Below are 27,147 nucleotides of genomic sequence, written 5' to 3'. Positions count from 1 at the left end.
TTAACCGGGAGGTGAGGCAGGAGGGGGGAGAGGCGAGCCTGGCTGGCCAGATCTGTCCCGCCATTTGCCCAGGAAGAGTGGCAGCCTGCATGATGGGCTACAGGGCATGGGGGTGGGGATGGAACAGTGGAATCGGCCATATACTGAGTCAAGCCATTGGTGTATGAAGGCCAGTACTGTCTACTCTGATTGGCAGCATGAGAAACTGGGGGAACTTCTGTCTGCAAAGCAGCTGCTCTACCACTGATCTACAGCCCTTCCTGCTGCCATTGCCATGCTGGTAGAGGGTACAGCCTTGCTCCTCTATTGTCAAAAGCAAAGATAACAATGTTGGGCATAAGTGGGTCACCTTCTCAACTGGTCAAGACGGAGGTAACTACCATAATTTCAGCAAGCGGAAAAAATACTCATTTATGAGACGAGAAAATGATTTAGAGTAAGGACACCTGGGAGAGAGAGAGAGAGGTTGGTCATTTATGGAAGGTTCAGTTGGTGAGAACTGCTACTTGTGCTAAAGAGATTGTTGCTACCTTTAAAGTGTTACCTGAGAAGCCGGCATTTTTGCTCAAATTGATTTCCCCGTGATGCAGAGTGAACATGCTGCCCTCTAGAGGCTGGCTGTGGTACATAAGCCTCCTAGAAGTGAAACCTAAATTAGAAATTTCTGTTTTAAAATGCCTCCCTTTCTTGTGAAACCAAAGGCCTGAGTCTCATTCTGGCTCTGCAGACAATTTTGCTTAGTATTTCAGTAGAATATGCAAAGTTTTCTATCTGCATAAAGATTCCCTTGCAGTTACAGCAAAAAAGTGTCTTTCCCATCCTAAAATTGGGGCTTGCTATAGTTATTTGATATATAACTATAGTTATATTTATTATATAGTTATAGGAGCTGCGGTGGCTCAAGTAGTTAAGACGCTGAACTGCAGGCTGTGGAAGGTCAGTAGTTCAGCAGTTCGAGACCCTAGTGCCGCATGACGGAGTGAGCTCCCGTCTCTAGTTCCAGCTCCTGCCAACCTAGCAGTTTGAAAGCAAGAAATTGCAAGTAGATAAATAGGTACCACTTCGGTGGGAAGGTAACAGCGTTCCGTGCGCCTTGGTGTTTAGTCATGCCGGCTACATGACCACGGAAATGTCTTCGGACAGCGCTGGCTCTTCAGCTTTGAAACGGAGATGAGCACCGCAACCCTAGAGTCGGATTCGACTGGCTTTCAAGCAAGGGAACCTTTACCTTTTATAGTTATTTGGCCCTAACTGGATGGGCCAGGCTAGCCCAGTCTCATCAGATTTTGGAAGCTAAGCAGGGTTGGCACTGGTTAGCATTTGGATGGGAGACCACCAAGAAACACCAGGGTTGCTACGCAGCGGAAGGCAATGGGGAACCACCTCTGAACATCCCTTGATGACACCTTATCTACACACACACTTATTTGATCTTTTGGTCAAGCCCCATCCCAAGGGAGGAACTATACCAAGGCTCAACAAGCCACAGGTGTTAGGTTACCATGGTGCCTAGAATTTTCAGCAATGATCTTATTGTAGGATCTCTTGACAATTCCTGGTGAAAGTACAAAACTTATCATTTTGCATCAGAATATTTTGTTGTATGACATAAAAATATGTCAATCAAGTTCCTATCACTGCTTGTTTATATGCTGCCTATTCAATAATGACGGATGAATGAATTTCTTAAGCAGTTGCTTTCTACACTGTTTGAAGGAGAAAGTGTGTCTTCCTTTTTCCTCTGTAAAGCCTTTAGCTGCTGCCTACTTGCTGATGGGGGAGGGGGAGAGATGGAGAAAAAAACAAGGTTGAAAATTTCACTAGATCTTCTGGATCCCTACACGTTTCGCTAAATGTTTCGTCAGGGGATCTTGTATAAAAACTTCTCTGGCTCCCACCTTTAACAATTAGCAAGCAGACAGGTGGTGGCAAGACGTTTTAAGTGTGGTTCCTACATTTTGGAGCTGGCTCCTAGAACCAAAGGAAATTTGTCAACTTCTGTTCAAAGCAGCTGGACAATTAATGGTTCTTTGAAACTAATATTCTGTCTTCAATGTAGGGAACAAAAAACATGGCCTTTGAACATTTTGTGAGTAGTTGAGAATTCCTTTCTCACACAGAATAGCACAGAAAGTACTGAAATCTGGATTAATGTCAGTTGAGAAAATAATGTGATCATGTCCGTCTTTTAAAGTGAATGATTCTATCTGAGGGAGAAATTAAAATAACTGGCCTATAATTTGTTTGCATTTTAAAATAAATTACTAAAGAAAGGCGATCTAGTGCACGAAGTGTGCCAAGACAGCCACATTACTGAGAAATCTGAAAGCAGAAAACATTGTCTGTACGCCCACTCACGTGCAACCTTGATCCATGCCCTTCCTGGCTCATTAAAGCAGGCCATGAGGGGTTTTGAGGTGTCCTTAGGGAGATTCTCAACAAGTCTCTCTTGGAGGGACGGTTCCCGGGGGCACTCAAGGAAGCGATGGTCCGCCCTCTCTTGAAAAAACCATCTTTGGACCCGGCCGAATTGACCAACTACCGGCCGGTCTCCAATTTGCCCTATTTGGGCAAATTAATTGAGAGGGCTGTGGCGGCACAGCTGCAGGGCTTTCTGGATGACACTTCCGTATTAGATCCCTTCCAGTCTGGCTTCTGCTTGGGACACAGGACGGAGACGGCATTGGTTGCTCTTACTGACAACCTCTGAAGGCACCTGGATCGGGGCGGTTTGGGAGCACTGATGTTGGACCTGTCAGCTGCGTTCGACATGGTTGACCACCAGTTGCTGACCCACTGCCTTGCCAACACGGGGATACAGGGGCTCACCCTACAATGGCTTGTCTCCTTCCTCCAGGGTCGGGGACAAAGGGTGGTGCTAGGGGAACAGCAGTCCATGAGACACCCGCTTGAATGTGGGGTGCCTCAGGGGGCGGTGCTTTCCCTGATGTTGCTTAACATCTATATGCACCCCCTTGCCCAGGTTGCTCGGAGGTATGGGTTGGGTTGTCATCAGTATGCTGATAACACTCAGCTCTATCTGATGTTGGGTGGCCAGTCAGACTCCAGACCAGAAGATCTGGACCAGACGCTGCAGGCCGTGGCTGGTTGGCTCAGGCTGAGTCGGCTGAAGCTAAATCCAGCGAAGATGGAGGTCCTGTGCTTGAGTTGCGGTGGCACAGGGTTGGGTTTCCCGCTCCTGGCCTTCGATGGGGCGCCACTGGTGCCAGTGTTAGAGGTTAGGAGTTTGGGAGTGCTCCTGGACCCCTCCTTGACGATGAAGACCCAGGTAGCAGCCACTGCAAAGTCAGCCTTTTATCATCTTCGGCTGACTCGGCAGTTGGTTCCCTTCCTCGACCGTGGCGACCTGGCTACAGTGATCCATGTGATGGTCACCTCGAGATTAGACTAATGTAACGCTCTCTACATGGGGCTGCCTGTGTCGCAAATCCGGAAGCTGCAGCTAGTGCAGAATGCCGCAGCCAGGCTGTTGATGGGCCTCCCGTGTTGGGAGCACATCCAGCCTGTGCTTAGGTCACTGCACTGGCTGCCAATAGCATGCCGAATTCGCTTCAAGGTGCTGGTACTTACCTTTAAAGCCCTATATGGCCAGGGTCCGGCATACCTGAGGGACCACCTTTCCCCATATATACCCCAGAGAGCACTATGGTCGGGGTCGCAACATCGATTAATCATGCTGGGCCCCAAAGATGCCAGGCTCACCATTACCAAGGCCTTTTCTGTGGCGGCTCCTTACTGGTGGAATGAGCTCCCGGAAGAGATCGGGGCCCTGCGGGACCTCTTGCAGTTCCACAGGGCCTTTAAGACGGAGCTCTTCCACCAGGCTTTCAATTAGGAGCTGCCACCATGACCACCAACTATGCTACATGAACATCTGTAGCACTGAGCTGGCCTGGCCCTAACAGACCAGAAGTCCGCTGAATTGAGAACTTGGATGGTATATCTTAGAGCACGCCATCTAATTTTAAGGAACTGTTAATACTGTGAGCACTTTAAATGTAAGAATGTTTTAAGCTGTTTTAAAATGTTTTAAAGTTTTATGTTGTCTAGGTACATAAGCCGCCCTGAGCCTGCCTGCAGAGAGGGTGGAGTATAAATACAAATAATAAATAAATAGTCAAGGTTCAGCACTTAGTGGTTTCAATAACGGAGGCCTTCCACTACAGAAGAGGGAGCGAGAATGATAAACCACAACTATGACACACAATGAAGGAATGGGGGGAAGCTTCTCTGTCATACCTCCTGAACTCGGGGGGGGGGCTTCTAGTAGCATTCAGAGTCACAGCTATCCTTGCAGAATTTACTACTATGAGTAGACAGAAGCAGTTCATGGTGATATTGCTTTCAAATTCTTAAGTTGTACACAGGAATAACATTATGAAGCAAGTTCTCCAAGGATTCAAGAATGCAATAGAATTTCTACATTAAATATCTGTCCACGTCTGTGCAACTGTTACACAATCCAAAAATATTCAAGGCAGAGTAAGGGAGAAAAAACAACATTCCAGATGAGCCAACTTTATATAAATGTATATATTTATTTACAACATTTTAAGGCCATCTTTCTCTAAAAAGGACTCAAGACAGTTTATAGGATTATCGACAACCACGATAAAACAGTTATCATTGTAAGAATAACCTGTTTCTCAACCATGACTGTAAAAAGCCAGAACACTCAAGTTCATAAAGAATGCCCATCTGGGTAACTCAGTTTTGCCCAGCCTCTTGTGATACACGCATATGATATTCAGATCTCAGGCACACGTTTGATGAGACCCTTGTGCCTGGGGAGGGGCTGTGTGGCTCAGTGGTAGAGCACCTGCTTTGCATGCAGGATGTCTCCTGCTCAGCCCCTGGTTACTCCAGTTAAAAGGCTCAGGTTTCAGAGGGTGGCCGTGTTGGTCTGCAGCACAACAGCTAGATATGAGCCCAGCAGCACCGTAGAGACCCACAAGAATTGGGAGGGGTATGAGCTCTCGAGAGCCAAAGCTCCCTTCATCGGGGTCAGGCTGTTGGCGATGTGAAAGGTATCTGCCAGAGACCCTGGAAAAAGTGCTGCTGCCAGTCTGAGTAGACTGATCACGATAGACCAATGGTCTGATTCAGTATAAGGCAGCTTCATGTACTCACGTTTCCTCACCAGCCAGCCACTTGATTAGTATTTGCTTAGAACCACATTTTTAAGGATATAGGGGAGAAGAAATCAAGGCTCCGGGAGCACTTTAAAGACTAACAAAATTTGTGGCAGGGTACGAGCTCTCGTGAGTATCCGAAGAAGTGAACCGTGACTCACGAAAGCTCATACTGTGCCACAAATTTTGATAGTCTTTAAGGTGCTCCTGGACTCTGGCTCTTTTCTACTGCTACAGACAGACGAACATGGCTAGCCATCTAGAAGGATCTGGGAGTTTATCCTCAGAGCAGGGCAAGCAATGTAAAACAACTCCCTTCCGCAGGTTATCAGGAGCCCCGGAGAGTGGGAGAAGAGGCTATCATCCTGAATGCCTTCCAAACTTCTGAAAGCTTCCCAAGATTTCTAGATCACTCCCTCCGCCCAGAGGGGGGGCTGCAGGGCCACCGTCAAGAGTCACTGGCCCAGATCTTGCTCTTGCCAAGTGTAGAGAGCGTAGGTGCACCACTGATTTCGAATTATTTTAGGATCATAAAAACACTTCAATGTTTACTCCCCATTAATACTTCAAAGTTTCACCCACATAACAATCTCAGTCTCACTCAGTCCTGGTGCGTCACAGCTTTGCATCAATACTGTGTTTTATGTTCACAGCACCACCGCCACAAGGGCATTCATCAATAGGTCAACTGGAAAAAATCCTGATTTTATTTCCCGATTGCATTTTGATGCCGTTCGAGACTGTTTCTACGTATGATGTTTTACTTGGAAGAAAGCTACACTGAAATAAAACAGATTTTCATCTGAAAGCAGGACATTACATTATACATCTGGGGCGTAATCATGAGCAAGGCTCTTCATTTTGAGCTAAATGCATGGCTGAATTCACGCCTGTCACTGAAAATAGCTGCAGTGGGTCTAACTCCCTCCTCCCTCTCCTAAAGGCTAGTCCAAGTTGCATCACAGGGTCCCGCCCTTCCATGCTCCTGCTCCAGGTCACTGATGTTGAGAGGGAAAGACAAAGCTGGGAGGTGATGGTATCACAATAGGGGGTTGAGGTCCTTAGATGCTGTTGGCTGAGAACGGGGAACCAGGTGGACAGCATTTTTGGCGCCAGCCATGTATTTCTTGAAATATCTAATTTGATGTTAGAAGAATCACAACTATCTGGATTTTCCAGGACTGTTCTTATGCAAAACTACTCAACTGGCAGGGAAAGCCCTGTATCAAACATTAAGGAACTCTTTTGGTCCAACTCACACTTCAGTAAAGATGCAAAACGATCAGTTTTGCATATAAATATGATATAATCTTGCACATACCTTATCTTGATTATGAACCTTAAAGTTAAGAATGGGGGCTAAAAAAACCCACACATCTAAACCAGCTTAGCCCAAAGAAGCATTTTGATTGCCTAATTTAACTTTGTAAAGGGAGTGGTAAAGCTTATAGCCGGTCTCCGTAAACCTCGCAGCTGGAACATTCTAACACTACCATGTGGCTTCCAGCGATCAAAGTAAGTTACTTTAGATATCAAACTAAGATTTCATAATGGAAATAAATGCAACACCAGGGGGGGTGCAGTTGTCATGAAATAATTACACTCCTGGGAGATTACAGACAAGGCTGTACTCCAGGGGTGTGATTATCCCATGATAACCACATCCAGTGAAATTGCCTTATTGCAAAAATAATCTCCATTCACCAGCAAGATATATTATTCAATAGGAGACTTTTGAAAGCAGAAAGATTATATTTTTTTTTTTAAAAAAAAAGTCGAATCACCAACTGGATTAGTACTACAGCCTGTATACAAAAGAAAAAAATGAAGCCAACCCTGGCAGAGTACTTGTTATTTCTACTGTACAGAATTCTTGTTGTCTGCAATGTAAAAATAGACCCCCATTCTTTCAGAACAAGGCACTCATTAGTACCGGACCTAGGCTTTAATCAATCCAGCAATTCTGATATGTATATGGAGCGCCACAAAAGCAGTAGGTTCTTGGTTCCTCCAGAAATGGGGGGGGGGGAGGGGAGATGTCTGGGATATAAAGAGGGTCATCCTTACTTGCGTATGGAGCATTTCTCATTGTAGAAGAGAACTGGAGACCCTACTCTGTACACAAGCCCTTTGGCTATTGTATAATAGTTAATGTGCACAGCAGTCTCCCTGAATCACTGAACTTCGATCCAGGGCACAGGAATGTGGCCCTCGCCACCGCATCCAAACGTACACAAATTCTGAGGCACTTCCTTGAAGTGTAATTACAGATGCACACTCTCTTCCTGAGGCTTCTGTTCTCTGGATCAGGGTGATGGAACTAGTGCCAAAGAACGCTGCTAAAGAAGTGACCCACCAGATCAGTCTAATGGTGTGCTTATTCTAGCATCCTGTTTCACACAGTGGACAGCCAGTTGCTCTAGTAGGCCAATAGAGAGGCTAACAGATTGATGGAAAACTGTTACAGGTAGTCTGCATGCTGAGTTCGACAATAAACCTCTAAAACAGATGAAGGCAGTGTCCGGAAATGTGACACAATGTGCCTTTAAAACAGATGGAGGCACTGTCTGGAAATGTGATACAGTAAAAGCTCTCCTCTGAGAAGGGAGTATCAAGCCACTTAAGAGACTGCGCAATGTTCGCTGCAACAGAATCCCATAGTGTACTATATTTTTATTGCATTAACAAAGAAATTCCCCATAAAGCTAAGAACCACCCTGCTCACCACCATGACCAGGTGTAGCACCTTTAAGGACGAGCCATCTGCTCCTGGAGAGGCATGGCAGGCATCTCCGCCTCCATCCAGGAATATTTAAAGTCTCAGTCCACTGTCAGTTTTGCTGGAATAATAGCTAAACTCTCTGTAACCTGGGCTCCAAGCCTGAGTAACTTAACTCTCAGAGCCGGACGATCCATCTTTTTATGCCAACTCACCCCCAGAGAGGTCATACTCACCTTTATCAAAAGTTTGTATTTGTCTGTGTTCCGTAACGGAACAGGGCACACCTATTGCTATGTCATCCATTGCTTATTCTTAACTTTGTAAAATGTTATATCTCTGTACCCATGCATACATATTTATCTAAATATGCAGGGGGACAGAATGGCACACAAGAGCTTATGCCATGACGTATTTGTTAGTCTTTAATGTCCCAAATGCTGTCAAGACTAACAAATGTCCTTTACATTTATACTTCTGAGACATAATGAATAGGCTCAATTACCCCCACCCCCCACCCCACACACACGATCTTCCCACTGTTGTCTTCTCTTCACTGGGATATGCTGGCATACTTTATCAGCTTATGCCTTGCTACTCTGTTCTACTGACAATGGAGGTTTCCTTGGGCAGAAACCTGCTGCAAGGGCAGTGGTCTACATCTTACTGGGACCCTCTCATGGGACACAAAGCCCTACTTACTGGCTTGTGAGCCCCTATAGAGCTGCCACGTTTTCTTTTTTGGCAACTTGTTGAAAGGACTAGAATGCATGCATAGGCAGCAAGGGTGTATGCACACTGAAGGATGCAGCAGGACAGTGAAGCACGGCTACTAGGCAGTGGAAAGGGCTCCCTTTTGGCACATGCAGGTTCAGAGAGACTGGTCCCGCCTCCTCCTTTCACTTAACTGAGATGTCATGTGACTTTCTATCACATAATTGTACCATAGTGGGTCCCATGCTGCTTCCGGGAGTTAAAGGGGGGGTCCTGAGTCTGGAAAGGTTGAAGACCACCGTGCTAGAGTGAGGACTGCACTATTTTAAAGGAGAGATGGGGAAGGTGGGAACAAGATGGGGTGTTCACCCTGTGGATGGTGATTTTTGGTGGGGTGAAAATGAACAAGGGAACAATAATCAAGAAAAAGGATCACAGGACTTACAAGCCATGTGCAGTTGCATCCTTTGTTTTTCGGTGGGGAAATGTTAGAGACGTTTGGGCTGCCTGACACTAGAACATGCACTACAAGAAATGCAAATCTAGACACTGGGATTGCTTTGCACGGTTAATTCCTCAACAGATTTTCCAACACTACTTAGATAGGAACTCCATGCCACACTAATTGACTACTTCTGTTTAGTAGAGATCTACACTACTGAGCAAGCATCAGCATTCATTGAGCATGTCACTTCTTTGTACAATAGCTTCCAAGTATTTCATTCATAGTTAGTCAATGTGAGCTGAGCACCTAACCCTACACAAGCAATGCCAACACTATAAATGTACGTTTTATTTATTTTTTAATTACTAAAACAGTCCTCTCAGTCTTATATAAATCATGCAGGTTAAATGTATTTTACCATGTTCTAGTGTTTTATTCTTGGGGAAATATTAAAACTACCTAAAAGATCACAACAGAAAATCCAGATGTTGACTTCAAAACCATCCACTCAAGGGAAATGGTGGGGCTGTGCCACTAATGTTGCAATACAACCAGAGGCTACATGAAAGATCAGGAAAACAACAAAGAGTCCGGCTACACTGACTGGCAACCTTCTTCCTCTTCTTGGTATTATTTATTTACTTATAATATTTCTACGCAGCCTCTTCAGAGCCCTACTCAAAGCAGCTTACAATTAAAACAATGTAATAATACGAAAACAAGCCATTGGACATGAACAGTGCAAAAACAGTCCATAAAACAGAAGCAGACCATTTCAAAAAACTGGCTAAGGTTACCACCCCCAATTAAAAGCCTGGGTAACAAGATGAGTTTTATCCTGGCACCTAAATTGAAACAAAGTAGGCACCAGGTAGAGGTGAGGTGCTACCACAGAAAATGCCCTGTCTCTAGTTGCCAACTACCTCACCTCTGAAAGCAGAGGCACAGAAATCAGGGCTTGAAAAACAGATATTAACTGGTAGATTGGAAAGCGACGATATGGTCCTTCAGGTACCCTGGCCCCAAGCTATTTAGGGCCTTTGTCCAGGTCCAGGTCCCACCCCTGACGTGACTCCACACTCCCCCAGCAAGCCACAGTTGATGGGGCATGCCAAGGAACCATACCTGGAGCAGCTGGCCAGCTAGGCAGCAGCCGCCTGGGAGAGAAAGCCATCCTGGCTGTCGGAGCAGTGGAACCATGAGGAGGCAGCCACAGCAAACCAAGTGTGGCTGTGCCTGATGACCTCATTGATGACTGCTGCTGGCTTGCTGAAGGCCTCACTGGCCAAGGGAACCTCTAGGGGCCCAGTTGGTGGGAGAATGGTGGCGGCAGCAGCAAGGTGAGGTGGGGAAGCCAACACACCCCGGCAGAGGTCCAGGAGAGCAAGAGCTTGCAGCCAGGCCAAGAGGTCCAGGAGAGCAAGAGCTTGCAGCCAAGCCTGGATGAGAGGCAGGAAAGGGAAGCTTCCCGCCCTGAGCCACCGGAAGAGGGGAGGGAGATGTAAGACTGGCAACGTGAGGAGCAAGAACTGACTACCTCCACTTCTCAGTTCCAGAGGGAGGTGGAGCGAGGGCTGATTGGGCCAGGAATGGAGGTGGGGCCAAGGGTCAAATAAAAGGGAGGTTTCCAGGCCAGAGAGGAAGAAGACTGAGCACACACGACCCAGGAGAAAGGGCAAGTGAGCTAGTCAAGGGAAGGAGGAGGGGGCAGGGTGTTGTAACCCTCTCTCCTTCCCATTCTGAGGCTGGCTGGGAAGCCTCGCCTGTCTCTAGCCAGGACAGTGGAGGGCGGGTGTGCTGGGGCAGAGCAGGATGACCTTGCAGCCTTGAAGGTAACAACTAGCCCTTGGAAGTCAGCCTGGAAACAGGTGCATATATATGGAATGTATATACGGAATGCCCCCAATAACGTCAATAACGTTCCTGGTCACTGGAATGACTGCACAGCTGCGCTTCTCACTAACTCTCCAAGAGAACGCCTTCAGCCCGACAGAAGCTTAAAACTCAAGACTGAAAGTCACTCCTCCGGCAATAGCTCAAAGCTGGGATGGTGTCATCTGCTACTAGACCAGTGCCACTTCACAAATCATCCGTACAGAAAACTGCTCCTATAATATTTAGCCTCTTTGTCCTCATCGACAGCCTTGTGAGATGCGTGTAAATGAGGCACTGCGACACCTGGCGGCGCTGAAGACCACCAAGGAATATGACAGCAGAGCAGGCATCTGGAGCCTGCATGTCCCAAGCCTTCGCCTGGCACTCTGAACACTGGATCACAACATAAGTGGAGCTGTGCCACCATTACAAACAGGTCTGGGATTGCAAACGTTTGGGATTTCTCACACACCGTTGCAAAATGGCAAAGGAGGAATCAGGTATATAGCAGTCATGAGGAAGAGCTGCCAACTTCCTAAAATATGTACTACCACCTTAGAAAACCGGCTGAGAAAGGCAGAGAACCCTCCTCATGGAAGAAAAAGAGGCAGTGTAAGATGGGTACTGTAAGACTGATACTGCCATTGTTCTAAAGGGGCAAAAAAATAAATAAGCAAACTGATCACAGCGAGGTTGGTTGCACAGGCTAAATTTGTACTTTGAGGATAAGCTACTATGAGCAGTCAAGAAAGCACATACAGCCTGAGGAAGGGACCAGATGCATATATACACAGTTGCTGTTGATGAGAAATCTTTGTGATGCAGTACCCAAATGTAATACTAATGAGGCAGAAAGATAACCAAGGTTAATGATTACAAAGTGCAAGAAGAGACAGCAACAAAGTGGCCATTAATAAACGGAAAGCTGGAAACCACAAGACTAATATTAAAGAAGGCACATCCTGCCTCAGACTGGAGCCATTTTCTGATGGGAACATTTTGCAGGCCTCTGTGATAGTCAAGGAGCTGATTGGTAACTTTCGGGCCTCCACCCTTCTGTTCTTTGAATGGCACCAAGAAAGTAATGACATTGGGTATTTGCGGCACTACAGAGCTTCTTTTAGTGAAACTCAGGGTGTTCAGATATGGAGACTTGATCTAGTCCTGGAGTGTAGGGGTCCTATATTAGCATGCAAGAGTGGGGGAGAAAAATAAATGCTGATGGACACGGGCTAAATTGTTCCAGGTACACTTCAGCCCCTCTTCTGGCATATGTGAATGCTCTAGCATACAGGATAGTATTCATAGGCTTAGACAGTCTGTAACACCTATCCGGTTATCAACAAGACTAGGATTCCTTTCAAAAAGGAGACAACATGGTGTCTTCAGACCAACCTGACCTCCAGTGGCAACAGTCAAACATATATATCAAGTTGTATGGCTAAGACGCAACCACAAGCTAGTCTTGGAGGTCTTAAATGACAAAAGATATTGCAAAATCCAGATATGTTATTTTCTAGCTAAACTGGCACATCAATGAAACCATGCCATCCAATGGCTTTGAAACATGATCTCAAGAATATCCCTTAAAAATATGACTAAATTATGTTTTGAGCACCTACCTGATCCATCATTGGAAACGGAGCTGGCATTAATTCCAGAGAGACCAAACAAGGGACACTCCCGATCTGTATTTACATGGCCCCACTTGTGGCATTTAATGCATCTCACATTCCGCACCTGGAAAACAATGGATTGGTGAAGTTTTACACCTAAACACTGTTGTTCCATAACACTATTGCATAACTAAGTGCCCAGAAAAATTTGTTCATCAATAAATATTTGAAATTCAACTAAAAATGAGGAGTAAAAGAAAAATAAAACACAAAACTTACCTGGATACCAAACGGCTGATCTCTAATGTTCATGTCATCCTTAGCATACCTATTAAATACAAGAAAATAAGAAGAGACATATTTTCACACAACAAAACATTTATGATACCTGCCCTTTGGCTTCATTGGGATATAATCTAAGTAAAGTATATTAAAAGAATAATAAAATATATGCATTCTAAAAGAATAATAAAATATATGCATTCTAATCAATATCATTTTTGGTTTATAAATTAATGACACCGTGTGGTAGTTCAGAAACAGTATAGAAAGAGCTGAAATTCTGAATTTTTTCCTATCCCCTCCAATTTATGGATTTTATACCTTATTAAAACCAGATGTTGGAGGCCTTGTACTCAGCTGATCTTAGTTTGATGAAGCAAGCAATAAAAGATATCACTTGAGCAAACTTTGTGTGTGTGTGTGTGCGCGCACACACGTGAGCGTGTGTCCGTGCCTGGAAGTCATGGCGATCTCTGATGACTCCTCTACTGGGGCATGGAGGATGTTCAGAGAAGTGGCTTGACAACCTGCCTCTGGCCTCTTGGCCCTGGTATTCTCTCGAGGGCTCTCATCCAAGTACTCGCCAGGGTCAGCCCTGCTTAGCTTCCGAGATCGGGCTTGCCTGGGCTATCCAGGTCAGGGCGAGCGGACTTTTTTTGTAATTAAAAACTTTTCAGTGAAGAAAACCATACTCTTTATAGAAACAGACCACCATAGATACACATGCATCCAATACAAGAAAGAATACACAGGCATGAGAATTTTACAAATGAGATTATTCAAGTAATAAAAGAATAATTCTTACTTTTCACGCGGGGCTACCTTCTGCCATTCAAATTTGTATTCTGTTTCTCCCTCTTGCTAAAAAAAAAGTAAAATAAATAAATAAGGCAAGTTCAACCACCACCACCCCCATTTAGAAATTAGATTACCAAAATGTGAGGAATTACATTTCAAAATTACCTCTTTGGTCTCTTCTTAACCAGCAGCACATGGGGAGAAAGGAGAATACATAATGTTAGATACACAGGCTAATAGATATCTGTGTTTCAGTCAGCATTTAATCATCTGGCATGCCATAAAAGCCTCCCATTTGCCAAACTGTTCATTTCTTTAAAAGTTAACATTTGTAATGATACAACACTTAAGATCATAATTGAGACCTGGTTCATGCAGAACTACAAAATGGCAAAGACCAGAGGTGGTAGATTGGATTGATGTGAACATTTGATATAAGAAAAGACCATGTAAATAGAACGGTAAACATTCAGAAAAGTTCCCTCTCTTGATTACTGCTTGCTGTGCTAGTTTTCTATTTGTGGGGAGTTTTAATAAATGGGAGCATTCTAAGATGTGATCCATGGGTCTTGACCACTTCCATTTCTCTGAATTTGTGAAGCAGACCTAACAACTGCTATCCTTTGCAGAGTTACTCCAGTCAAAACCCTTGATTTCTGCCTTACACTGGAGTAGCCCTACACAGGATTGCACTGTAAAAATACTATTCAGATCTTGGATATAATACAGAAGGAACAATATTTATTCATTCATTCAGTTCTATTGCAAAGGTCTCAGCATAACCAGGGAGCAAAAAGTAATCCCGTTGCACTGATGCTGAGCACTGACCTGAACTCAGAAAGGGTTGTTTATGTATAATACAGAAGGAACAATATTTATTCATTGATTCAGTTCTATGAGACGCTATTGCAAAGGTCTCGGCATAAGCAGGGAGCAAAAAGTCATCCGGTTGCACTGATGCTGGGCACTGACCTGAACTCGGAAAGGGTTGTTTATGCTGCTCTGGGTTCATATCCTATGGGCATCTAGGAAGTTGGCGCAGCTGGTGCTGACCAAACATAAGCAGCTGAAACTTCTTTTCCAAGATAAAAACTTTTCAGTGAAGAAAACCATACTCTTTATAGAAACAGACCACCATAGATACACATGCATCCAATACAAGAAAGAATACACAGGCATGAGAATTTTACAAATGAGATTATTCAAGTAATAAAAGAATAATTCTTACTTTTCACGCGGGGCTACCTTCTGCCATTCAAATTTGTATTCTGTTTCTCCCTCTTGCTAAAAAAAAAGTAAAATAAATAAATCAGGCAAGTTCAACCACCACCACCCCCATTTAGAAATTAGATTACCAAAATGTGAGGAATTACATTTCAAAATTACCTCTTTGGTCTCTTCTTAACCAGCAGCACATGGGGAGAAAGGAGAATACATAATGTTAGATACACAGGCTAATAGATATCTGTGTTTCAGTCAGCATTTAATCATCTGGCATGCCATAAAAGCCTCCCATTTGCCAAACTGTTCATTTCTTTAAAAGTTAACATTTGTAATGATACAACACTTAAGATCATAATTGAGACCTGGTTCATGCAGAACTACAAAATGGCAAAGACCAGAGGTGGTAGATTGGATTGATGCGAACATTTGATTTCTGGTTGAAATGTCCCTTCATATAAGAAAAGACCATGTAAATAGAACGCTAAACATTCAGAAAAGTTCCCTCTCTTGATTACTGCTTGCTGTGCTAGTTTTCTATTTGTGGGGAGTTTTAATAAATGGGAGCATTCTAAAATGTGATCCATGGGTCTTGACCACTTCCATTTCTCTGAATTTGTGAAGCAGACCTAACAACTGCTATCCTTTGCAGAGTTACTCCAGTCAAAACCCTTGATTTCTGCCTTACACTGGAGTAGCCCTACACAGGATTGCACTGTAAAAATAGTATTCAGTTCTTGGATATAATACAGAAGGAACAATATTTATTCATTGATTCAGTTCTATGAGACGCTATTGCAAAGGTCTCGGCATAAGCAGGGAGCAAAAAGTCATCCGGTTGCACTGATGCTGGGCACTGACCTGAACTCGGAAAGGGTTGTTTATGCTGCTCTGGGTTCATATCCTATGGGCATCTAGGAAGTTGGCGCAGCTGGTGCTGACCAAACATAAGCAGCTGAAACTTCTTTTCCAAGAATAGCAGGTGCTGTTTTACAGCAACATATGAAGAACAATTTGGCCACATTCCTGCAAAAAATAGCTGTGTGGAAAATTTCCACCGAGTTCTCCTTTTATGGTAGCTTGCAGCAAGAGTCTCTGATTATTACTGCTTTTACACACAGTTGAGACTATCTGCTCATATTTAACTATTTGCTAGCAGTAAGCAGTATTCTTGTTTCAGGAAAATATGAATGGCCTACATGTTGACAGATATCCTCTACCCGCAGTAGAGGTTAATCACTTTATAAAAGCCACTAAGCAATGTTAAACGTAGATACAGAGTACCATTTCTTAATTCAACTGCAGCCCAACTTTCATTAATGTTGTTGTTCAGCTCGTTTATAAGTGTTGAGATTTTTACTTGGTGTTTTTCTCTCAACACGAGTGTCAATAAATACCCCATGAACCATGACAGAACAATAGTTACCCTTCTTTGCTCCTGGTGGTGCCTCATACATAAAATTTAGACCATTCTTCACACGTTCATCACCCATAAGCAATCTATATAGGAAAAACAAAGGTATATCACAAGAAATTTTAAGGACTATGTATTGGAAACTGAAGGCATTTTAAAATAAATCTGATTTATAATCAACCTACAATAATTCACTATTTTAATAATGCACTTAAGATTTAAAAGAACACCCTGACTTCCCTGTTCAATGAAGACTATTTTAGCAGGGCATGATTGATTTCCATTGTTCCAGCAGGACTGGGTATACTCTGTATGATGTTTAAGTAACTAAAATGGTGTTTTCTGAAAGCAGTGCACATAGAATGGAAATGCCATAATCCACAAAAATGATGAAAAACAACTACTGTCTTCATAATCCTAATTGTATTATTTGCATTCCAACAAGATCCAGGGGAGATGCCAAAGGTTGCCAGGAGCAAACCAATCAGTGTTGCTTTCAGACACATCAGTGAAGAGTGGCTGTGCATTTGTAGATTTTTGCTACTGTCGTCTGCATTAGAATTTTTAATTCTTAGCCAGAGGCCTCCACGCATGACAAAACAAGGGACAGCTAAAGAAAAAAAAAGTCTGTAATGCAAGAGCTTTTCTCTATTTTCTTTTTAGGTTTTAAGACAGTGAAACCAATCAAATTCATATATCATATAGTTAGTACTATGTGGGAGTGACGCAAAGAGCAAGAACATTTCCACAGAATCCACATTCCAGCACCAATTCTGGGCCATTTATTGTTTTGTGCAAAAACAACCTGGAGAGGCCACAATGACTTGCCCACGCCAACAAAAAGCACAGCTCCTCTGAGACTAATAAGGATTGACAAAATAAGTCGTAAAACTACAACAGAATCTACATCCTGCTACCCGTCTTGGACAATTTATGGTTTTGCACACAAAGGGGTTGGAATACCAACTTCTAGTTGGGCCACACCAACCAAACTGACTAGTCATGTGGGATGAATAAAGACTGCCCCAATAAGCCATAAAATCCATGTTTTAGTACCTGTTCCAGGAAAAGTACCTGTTTTGCAGAGAAAGATCACTTAAAGGCAGTCCATGACAACCAGATTCTTAAGTACCATCAGACTGATGAAGACTGATGCAATCAGCCACAAGATTTTCACAGAATCCATATTCCATTACCCATTCTAGGTAATTAACTGTTTTACACAAAATAGGTACAGAACCCCCACTTCCTGTTTGCCAACTCTCACCAAATTTACCAGTCCCACATGACTAATAAGGCAAGATGCAGCAAGCAACAAACCTACTACAGAAGGTCTGTGACTGAAGCCCAGTATGCACTAATGCCTGTTTCACAGACTTCAGTAGAGTGTGCCTGTGTAGCTGCAAACTTTTGCTGCAGTCATCAGGATTAGAGATTGGCTGGGTTGGATCCCATCAAACAGATCCACGCTTGCAAGGGGGAGAGGGACTTCTGTTGGTTTCCCCCCTGCTGCGGCTGATGTCCACATGAGGTGCAGCCTCAGTGGTGGGAACGTGGCAAAAAGCGAAGCCTGGTCCACAAGCATCTCCTGCCAGTCTAACTGCACAGATGGTAGTTAGAAATCCCCACAGGAGAGGGCTTGGAGGTATTGCCCTCCTCCTGTGCCAATGTCAGTGGCGGCTCTGGGTGTCTCGCAGTGCAATCTTAAGCAAAGTTACACTCTTCTAAGACCACTGACTTCAATGGACATAGAAGAGCACAGCTCTGCTTGTGATTACACTGTATGTCAGCACAGCCTACAACAGGGTCTGGGTTGCAAGGTCAATACAGCTCCTGCTTCACAGCTCGTCAGCGGACACAATGGACATAGAAGAGCACAGCTCTGCTTATGATTGCACTGTATGTCCGCACAGCCTACAACAGGTTCGGGGGTTGCAAGGTCAATAGAGCTCCTGCTTCACAGCTCGCCAGCAGACCGCTGTTCCTTGGGGAGGAAATTCTGAACTGAGCTGGATCCAGGCTGTTTCCTGCCCTCTCTCTGACAGCTCCAGAAGGAGAAGCATTCACAGCTGGATCTGTAACAGGACATCTTAAAGGGGTGCCAGGTGGCTTCCTACCCTCCTTGTGTTGGTAGAATGTCATTTCTCACCTGTTGTCATATGATTCCTGCTCTTTAAGGTATTGTTGCATTAATTCTTCCTGTTTCTTCTTGTCATAAGATATCTTCTGTTCTGCCATCCATACCTAATCAGAACAAATATGATTTAAATAATATTTTCCGTATGAATGTCTTCCACTTTGTACTGAAATCCTGTAATCCAAATAAATTATAGAAAAACACAGACATCTACATAATGAGGGGTTCTGATATTTTTTTCCCCATGTTGCAGTGGTGGAACTCAGACAACACCAATTTGTCTGAATTCCAATTTGGGGAGCGGCCATCACTTAGTAGCAGAGTACCTAATTTGCATGCAGAAGAAGAAGAGATTGGATTTATACCCCGCCCTCAGTCTCAGAGTGGTTTATAATCTCTTTTCCCTTCCCCTCCCCACAACAGACGCCCTGTGAGGTAGGTGGGGTTGAGAGAGGCCGCCCGAGAACTGCCATTGAGAGAACAGCTCTGAAAGGACTTATGACTGACCCAAGGTCACACCAGCAGCTGCATTTGGAGGAGTGGGGAATCAAACCCGATTCTCCCAGATTAGAGTTCATGCTCTTAACCACTACATCAAGCTGGCTCTCAACCCCTGGGATCTCAATCCAGTATCTATAAGAGACCTAGAGAGCTGTTGCCAGTCAGAGCAGACTGTTTTCATATCTGTAATATAGCCAGGAGATCCTATGATTGTCTGTCAGCCAGAAGTTCTAGTTCTTTAGAGTTATCCAGGGTACACCACGAGGATGTGAGCTAGAATTGCACATATTTCCTATTTCTCTCCTGAGCTCCTGCTATAAACTGCTCGAGAGGCTTATCCTGAACAGAATCAGTGACAGAATTAATGGACATATTCCTACAGAGCAAGCAGGATTTAGACCCTGAGGTAGCTGTGAAGACCAGGTTCTCAGCTTAACAGCTTTCACTGAGGGAGGGTATCAGAAGAATCTTAAGACATCAGCAGTTTTCATCCATCCGACTACCGCTTATGATACAGTCTGGAGGGATGGTCTGCTGTACACGTTTTTACAAGTTTTCCCCTGCAGAACATTATTTCGACTTCTAAACATGCTGAGTGATAGAACTTTCCAAGTAATTATGGGTCAGTCAATCAATAAGTGGAAGAAACTAAATATCCCCAGGGCTCGGTCCTCGCTCCAGTTCTTTTCAATCTATACATCTCTGATGTTCCTGAGATGATATCCAAGAAGTTTGCTTATGCCGATGATATGGTAACTGCAGTAAGGCAAAAATCAATTGAAAGGACTGAGGAAATACTTATTTATTTATATTTACATTTATACCCCGCCCACCCTGTAAACAGGCTCTGGGTGGCTTACAGAAGACTGACTAGGGACCTCAAAATTTTGGCTGACTAGTACTAATAACAATCTTGCCAACCGTGAACTGAATGTCTGCCTTAATGACACCCAACTTACACATGACCATACATCTAATCACCTTGGCATTACGCTGGACAGGGTCTTAAGGTAAAAACGCCATCTTACCAATGTAGCAGCAAAAATATGCATGTAAAACAACATTCTCCAAAAATTAAGTGGTACCCCTTGGGGTGTGTCTGCTACAACACTTAGATGCTCAGCTTTGGGGTTGGTGTATAGTCCTGTGGAATATGGTGCTTCAGTGTGGCTCAACAAGCCACCATGTCCACAAACTTGATGTCCAACACTATACAACAATGAGAACAATCAGAGGATGTATTAAACCCACTCCAACCCATGTTGTGCCACATTCCTCCCCTGCATCTCCGAAGGCATAATGCCGTGCCACATTGCTCCCCTGCATCTCCGAAGGCAAAATGCTCTTTTTTGTGAACATAGAAAGATAACTGAGAACAGGGGGTTGCCTATCCACAAAGCCATGGCAGACATGGGCCTATCCAGACTAGATCCCAACACCCAGCAATAAGATCTGCACAAATCCTGCAATCACAACATTTCGGTTGCAAACATGGATGCAATCAGTTCCACCCGAAATCCATAACCTGATAAAGACCAATGAGAGGCCCTCAGGATTTGACTTGCCATGTACAGTACGGAAGATGGTTAATAGAATACGAATAGGCTTTGGCAGTTGTGCAGATCTGTTGTTTAAATGGGGCAAAATACTAGGCCCCGAAGGCACTTGTGCTGCAGCCCGCCAAACTATTTTCATCTGTCACAGGAATGTGAGCATCGTGCTTTCCAGGGAGATATGAAGGAGCTCTTTGAACTTTCCCTTGCTGTGATTGAGTGGATTGAAAATTTAGATATTAGTATTTATGGGGATTGCCCAGTCAGTCTGCATACCCGTTGTATCAACTTGGTTCCATATTTTATATTATTATATGCTTCCTGTGTGTAGCTCTGCCACATGATAAATAATAATAGTCAGAGCAGACAATACTGATAGAATAATGGCCTGACTCGGCATAATACAGTTTTCAGGTGTGTTCCTGTGTCTATAAATGATTTACTTTCACACTAATTCGGAGATTCCACTCACTTCTGTAGGCCTTATATAAAATTAAATATTTTTAGGATTAAGACGATAATCACGAATTTAGATTTTTCTCTAGCTCGGTAAACTACACATATAGGGGTGAGGTTCAGATGAGTAGCCATGTTAGTCCGTAGTAGGAACAGTAGAACAAAACTTGAGTCCAGTAGCACCCTAAAGACCAACAAAATTTTCCAGGGTATGAGCTTTTGTGAGACAAAGCTCACTTCACTGGTCTCTGGAAAACCCTGGAAAATTTTGTTGGGAAGATGCTACTGGACTTGACTGATTTGAGGGGTAGGTCTTATTTGTCACATAAGGATGAAGTTTTAAGACTAACTAAAATATTAAAAGTAAATTGCCAGCGCTGGGTGGCATTCACCAATGTGTTATTTAAGAATGCAAATATGAAATTATCAGGGTTTTAAATAAAATATAAAAAACTTAACACTAAAGTCAACCTCCTGACTAGAAGACTGGTAGGCAACCAATCCCCAAAGAGCATCCAGGGAGGACCCACCTCATCACAGATCTGTCAACCTAATTTCAAGGCCAGGTAGTGGAAAAATCATGAACATAGGAAGCTGCCTTCTACCATCACAACACTGTCCCATCCAGCTAAGTACTGCCTACCCTGATGGGCAGTGATTCTCCAGGGTCTTAAGCAGAAAAGGCTCTTTCCTTGCATTTGCTACCCAAGATCTTTTTAACTGGAGATGCCATGGCCAGAACTCGAGACCTTCTGTGTGAAAGGCATGAGACCTGGACCTCTGAGCACTGCTCCCTTCCCCTAAACTGAGGACAAAGGCTACAACAATCCACTGGTACTGTTTTCCATATATATTTATCTCTGTCAATGAGGCAGTCAAGTTTATGGAGAACACCAAAGTGTTCAGCCAGTATAAGACCAAACACACTATGCCAAAGCATTAGAATGAGCATCAAAATAGCAGCTGATATTCATTTTAAGAGCAGAGAAAGGCACACTAAGGGACAAGGGAAAAAAAACCCTTAACAATATAGTGCTATATCTAAAGCAGCTACAAAATCCCCAGCAGAGATGTAGAGGACACAGTGAAAATTTAACTACGAATATGTTGAACACAGCATGCTATGGAAGAAAGGCGAGCAGTGTTAAAAACATTAGGAAGGAAACAAAATAAAGACAACAAAATATCCTAATGACTTTGTGTACATATAAAGAGCAACTTGCAGTCCAGCCACATTTAACAGATGTGAAATTCCGGGTATCTGATCTGTGCAAGCCTGGGAACCTATCGTTAAAATAAAACTGTAGCACTGAACAGGAAAAGACACATTTAATGTACGGGTTGATGTAAAGAATGATCAAATTAAGAAAGCCTGAAAAATTAAGGTTCATTGGTGAAATAAGTCTTGTAATCCATTGTGAAAATGGAATCCAAGACTAGTGGATTCATTAATTCAAACCATTTTTTGCATGTACCCTCTGGACAGTGTAATGTGTGTGAGGCAAAAAACCTAGCATCTATCATTGGGTATCACAGAAAGATCAAACACTGGAGTATTTGTAGGAACTTGTACAGAGAACAGTTAAGTTTTATCAGGCTGGTTCATGAAACGACAATGGGTGGTATACGGATTATCAAACTGTATCGCGCTTACAGTGTCATCCTAAGCAGAGTTACACCCTCCTTAGCCCACTGTTGTAACTCAGAAGGGTGTAACTCTGCCTAAGACTGCACTATACGCAAATACTTTACCCCTTCCATCCTTTATTCAGCATACAGAATTGCTATAAGCATACTGGGGCTACACATGGAAAAGGGGTATGACATACCCATGTCTTTAAACAGCTGTGTACACATGTTTGGGAGATATGTCCGTTAGGACATAAGAATTTGCACATATGATGTGCAAATTTACTTTTTTCCAGTAAGAGAAACACTGGTGTACCCAGAGTACTTATACCTGCTGAATAAAGCTTGCAGCTGCCCTTACCTAAGGATCTGAGAGCATGGCTGTGCGGGTACATGTTTAAAAGGACTTTTACAATGTAATTATATAAAAAAGTCATCTGTATTTTAGATTGGCTTTAATTCTGGCTCATTTTTAAAATATGTTATATATTTTTTATTTCTTTTTATCATACAGGTTGGGAATATTTATTTATATAGAATATTTCTGTGCCATCTTTTCACAGTACAATTTAAATCTACATTATAAAAGAACAAGCCATTAGACATCACCTGCAAAAAACACTATCCATACAACAGAAACACTCCATTTAAAAAGCTGGTAAGACAAATCCCCTAATTAAAAGCTTGGGTGTAAAGATGCCTTTTGGCCTGGCACCTAAAATAAAGTGCCAGACAAACCTCAAGGAGGAGGACATTCCAATGGCTAGGTGGCGTGGCACCACCGAAAATGCCCTGTCTCTAGACACCCATCACCCTCACCTTTGAAGGCAGGGCACACAGAGGTCTGTTGTAAGGAGCTGGCTGGATAGTATGGGAAGAGATGGCCTTTCAGGTATCCTGGCTCTAGGGTGTAAAATGGAAAGGTAAAGGTTCTCTTGCTCGAAAGCCAGTCGAATCCGACTCTAGGGTTGTGGTGCTCATCTCCGTTTCAAAGCCGAAGAGCCAGCGCTGTCCAAAGACATTTCCGTGGTCATGTGGCCGGCATGACTAAACACCAAGGTGCACGGAACACTGTTACCTTCCCACTGAAGTGGTACCTATTTATCTGCTTGCAATTTCTTGCTTTCGAACTGCTAGGTTGGCAGGAGGCCCTAGGGTATACAGGGCTTTAAAAATGAGGACCAGTACATTGAACAGTGCCCAGAAACATAGGTAACCAATAATTAGTCAGTTTATTATTACTGTCTTCGACCAGTACATAACTTAAAAGACAAATAGAAAAATTCCCGATACTATCCTAGCTGGTTATGAGCCAGTAAAAACCTAAGTAAGGTAAAAACTTATAAAGTAACCAATAGAGATCTTTCAGCAAGGGGCTATACCACAGGAGAGGCAACTGAGTTAGAGGAGAAGGAAAGAGGCAAGATAGAAAGATAAACCGATGTTAATGAAATTGCTTAGTCTTCTCTCCTCCCTATAAACAAAATGGCTAAAATGAAAGGCGGTGCTAAAGGGCATATTTGCACACACACACCATACCCGAACACTGTGGGGAGGAACTGTTTATTTTGGAAAACGTAGATGCTTCTCTCCGGAGCCCGGTGAGCAAAGCAGAAACAATATAATCAAATCGCTACACAACAACGAGCAATATTCGGAATAAGCCATCAAGGAAAAGCTCCAGGAAACATTATTTTGAAAGACCAGGAAGGTGCCTTTTCTGCGTATACATGAATACGGGAGAAGTAATATTTTTCTCGCGGGAGCAAAACGACTGGGGGAAATCTGCGGTGGGAGGCAGGTAGGGAGCGGGAGGAAAGACTTGAAAAGATCCCCCGTAGGCCGAAGAAGGAGGGCGGGCCAATTTTGCGGGGATGTGTGTGGGGGGGGGGATCAGGAGAAAACCAAGACTTGCCTTTTTGATGTTAGACTTGGAGGCCGGATGAAAGTCTTTCTTGCACATGAAGTTGGCGAACGACTTCCCCATGATGGCGGCAGCGGAGGCGGCAGCCGGGAACGAGGCCCTGTCTCCTTCTCCTCACCCCCCGCGGACTCCGCAGGCAATTCCCTCGGAGCCCGCTTCTGTTTACATCGCCACACAGCCGAGTTCCTCCTTCGACGCGGGGCTTCCGGGGCAGTCGACGGCGGCGTTTCCTGCGGGGAGAAGGCGGACGGGGAACGGGACTCCTCCCCGTTGGGGCTGGCCCGCCTTTTCTTCTCAGGCCACGCCGAGCCCTGGGAAGGGCGCGAAAGGGCCGCCTGCTCAGCGAGGCCTACAAGCGCCGCCGGCCGGCCCCGTCGTCAAGAGGCCGCGCCCGCCCGGACATTCTCTGTGAGGCGCCGCCAAGCACCGGGTAGGCTCCCCAGCGGCCCCCTCTCGCGCCCTCTTCACTTATAATGCAGCCCTACCTGGGGTTCACTCGCGTATTTGAAGCCCATTGAATTCAGCTGGTTTGCTAGGATCGCGCGGTTACACGCCTGAGGGCCTCAGGGACAGACGCAGGAGTCTTGTAGCAGTAGAGCCAGAGTCCAGGAGCACCTTAAGGACGAACAAAATATGTGGCAGGGCAGGAGCTTTCGTGAGTCGCTGCTCACTTTTTCTCGGATGCAGCTAGAAGATACAGGCCCTTCGACAAAGAATTAATGGAGACAGAAGCCTGACAATCGAAGCAATGTTAAATTATGGTGCTGAAGAAGATTCTTGAGAGTCCCTTGATCACTCAGTCCTAAAGGAAAGCAACCTTGACTGTTCCTTAGAAGGCCAGATACTGAAGCTGAAGCTCAAATTCTTTGGCCCCCAAATAAGAAGGGAGCACTCACTGGAGAAGACCCTGATGCTGGGAAAGACTGAAGGTCAAAGAAGACGGGGATGGCAAAGGATGAGATGGTTAGACAGTGTTATCGAGGCAATGAACATGAAATTAAGCAAACACCAGAGGATAGGTGGGCCTGGCGTGATGTGGTCCATGGGGTCATGAAGAGTCAGACTCGAGTCTCAACTGTACAACTGAACAAATGAAGGAAAGCTCCTACCCTGCCACATATTTCGTTCGTCTTTAAGGTGCTACTGGACTCTTGCTTTTTTCTGCTGCTACAGACAGACTAACATGGCTACCCATCTTGAGGAGTCTTGTGGTACTCACAATTTTTTAAAAAAAATTCTAGTATAAGCTTTCCTGGCATTTTCTTCGGAGGTGGACTGAACCTTCAGTGCATACCCCCATGCAGGGCTCTGCAACCTTTTGCAATTAAAGAGCCCAGCTTCCCCAAAATTCAGACCAAGAGACTAACAGTTAATGCTTTTGCATATAGAGACACTCCTCAACTATGTTAGTTAATTAGTCAGTGATTCTGTAAAGTTCAAGATCAGTTTTGGGATGGTATGACCGTCAGAAAAGAACAGCCCCAGCAATTTAATTAAGTATATTTTAAAACATGCGGGATGTGAAGAAGAAGAAGAGATTGGATTTATAGCCTGCCCTTCACTACCCAAAGGTTGATCAGAGTGGCTTACAAACTCCTTCCCCTCCCCACAACAGACACCCTGTGAGGTAGGTGGGGCTTAGAGAGCTCTGACAGAAACTGCTCTTTTTTCAAGAACAGCTCTTATCAGAACTTTGGCTTGCCCAAGGTCATCTAGCCAGGTGCAAGTGAAGGAGTGGGGAATCAAATCCGGTTCTCCCAGATTAGATTCTGTGCATTTAACCACTACACCAAACTGGCTCTCTTAAAGACATTTGAAACCCTGCATCTATGAGAACTCATGTGTGGGAAATCTCTCCATTCCTTGGACTTCCTCAGGTTATGTTCACTTTCCTCCCCTTCACTGTCCTTTCAGCACCTTCCCAACCACTTATTCTTTCATAGAAAAAATACAAAGGTGGATAAAACTTCACATAGCAGTCTGCTCAGATTCTCTCAATCTATATCCCTCTAACAGGCTCGTATTCTTATCCAAATTCCCAAAAGCAGTCTGCTCCAAATCCATTAATTGTTGGACCAACACTTATTTAGGATTTCCCCTGTAATATACTACTTTTCTGTTAATTTATTTGGGCAAGGTCTCCTCACTTATTTCCAAGTGTGCTGCTGCTGCTGTATGTATATTACAGGGGAAATCCTAAATAAGTGTTGGTCCAACAGTTAATGTAATATTAATGTTATAGTGACTATTAATGTATTTTCAGAATCAATGAAAGTGTCAACTTTAATGGAAGATTCCTATATAGGGTAAGATGGATTTACTTATCAATTTCTGTACTCACTTTGTTTTCTAGAGACTGATAAGCCAGTATAATATAATGTAATTTCACTGTAATATCACTGGAATTCTTTGTTTATAGATTTGTTCCTGAGGAAAGACCAGAGGTCTGAAACACTTAGATATCTAGAAAAAGTGTTGAAAGAGAGACACAGATTGATTGAATTTGAAGCAGACTGCTTTTGGGAATTTGGATAAAAATACAAGACTGCTAGAGGGATATAGATTGAGAGAGTCTGAGCAGACTGCTATGTGAAGTTTTATCCACCTTTGTATTTTTTCTATGAAGGAATAAGTGGTTGTTTTTTTATTACCAGACACTAAATGATGTTATGGCTTTAATCTAGTCTCTTTTGTTTTTGTACTGTTCTGT

The 27,147-nt window shown here is 43.8% G+C and overlaps 1 protein-coding gene across 2 annotated transcripts in view; it reads right to left on the bottom strand.

Moving 5' to 3' along the window:
* The window catches only part of CIR1 (corepressor interacting with RBPJ, 1), a 34,515-nt gene extending 9,823 nt beyond the window's left edge, over window positions 1-24,692 (bottom strand). Inside the window, exons 1-7 of one of the 2 annotated variants that reach the window (XM_015423733.1) lie at window positions 24,429-24,692; window positions 18,387-18,481; window positions 16,250-16,323; window positions 14,989-15,002; window positions 14,831-14,886; window positions 12,802-12,850; window positions 12,529-12,646 (exon numbers count right to left, since the gene is read on the bottom strand). In XM_015423733.1, the coding sequence (XP_015279219.1) occupies window positions 12,529-12,646; window positions 12,802-12,850; window positions 14,831-14,886; window positions 14,989-15,002; window positions 16,250-16,323; window positions 18,387-18,481; window positions 24,429-24,500 (478 nt within the window). In that variant the 5' untranslated portion in view covers window positions 24,501-24,692. The remainder of the gene's footprint in view (window positions 1-12,528; window positions 12,647-12,801; window positions 12,851-14,830; window positions 14,887-14,988; window positions 15,003-16,249; window positions 16,324-18,386; window positions 18,482-24,428) is intronic. The other variant, XM_015423734.1, reaches the window with a different exon arrangement.
* Between the last annotated feature and the right edge of the window lie 2,455 nt (window positions 24,693-27,147).

This window comes from Gekko japonicus, unplaced genomic scaffold (assembly GCF_001447785.1).
Source record: "Gekko japonicus isolate JY-2015 unplaced genomic scaffold, Gekko_japonicus_V1.1 scaffold48, whole genome shotgun sequence".
Lineage (NCBI taxonomy): Eukaryota > Metazoa > Chordata > Lepidosauria > Squamata > Gekkonidae > Gekko > Gekko japonicus.
This window is presented reverse-complemented; position numbering and strand designations above follow the sequence as displayed.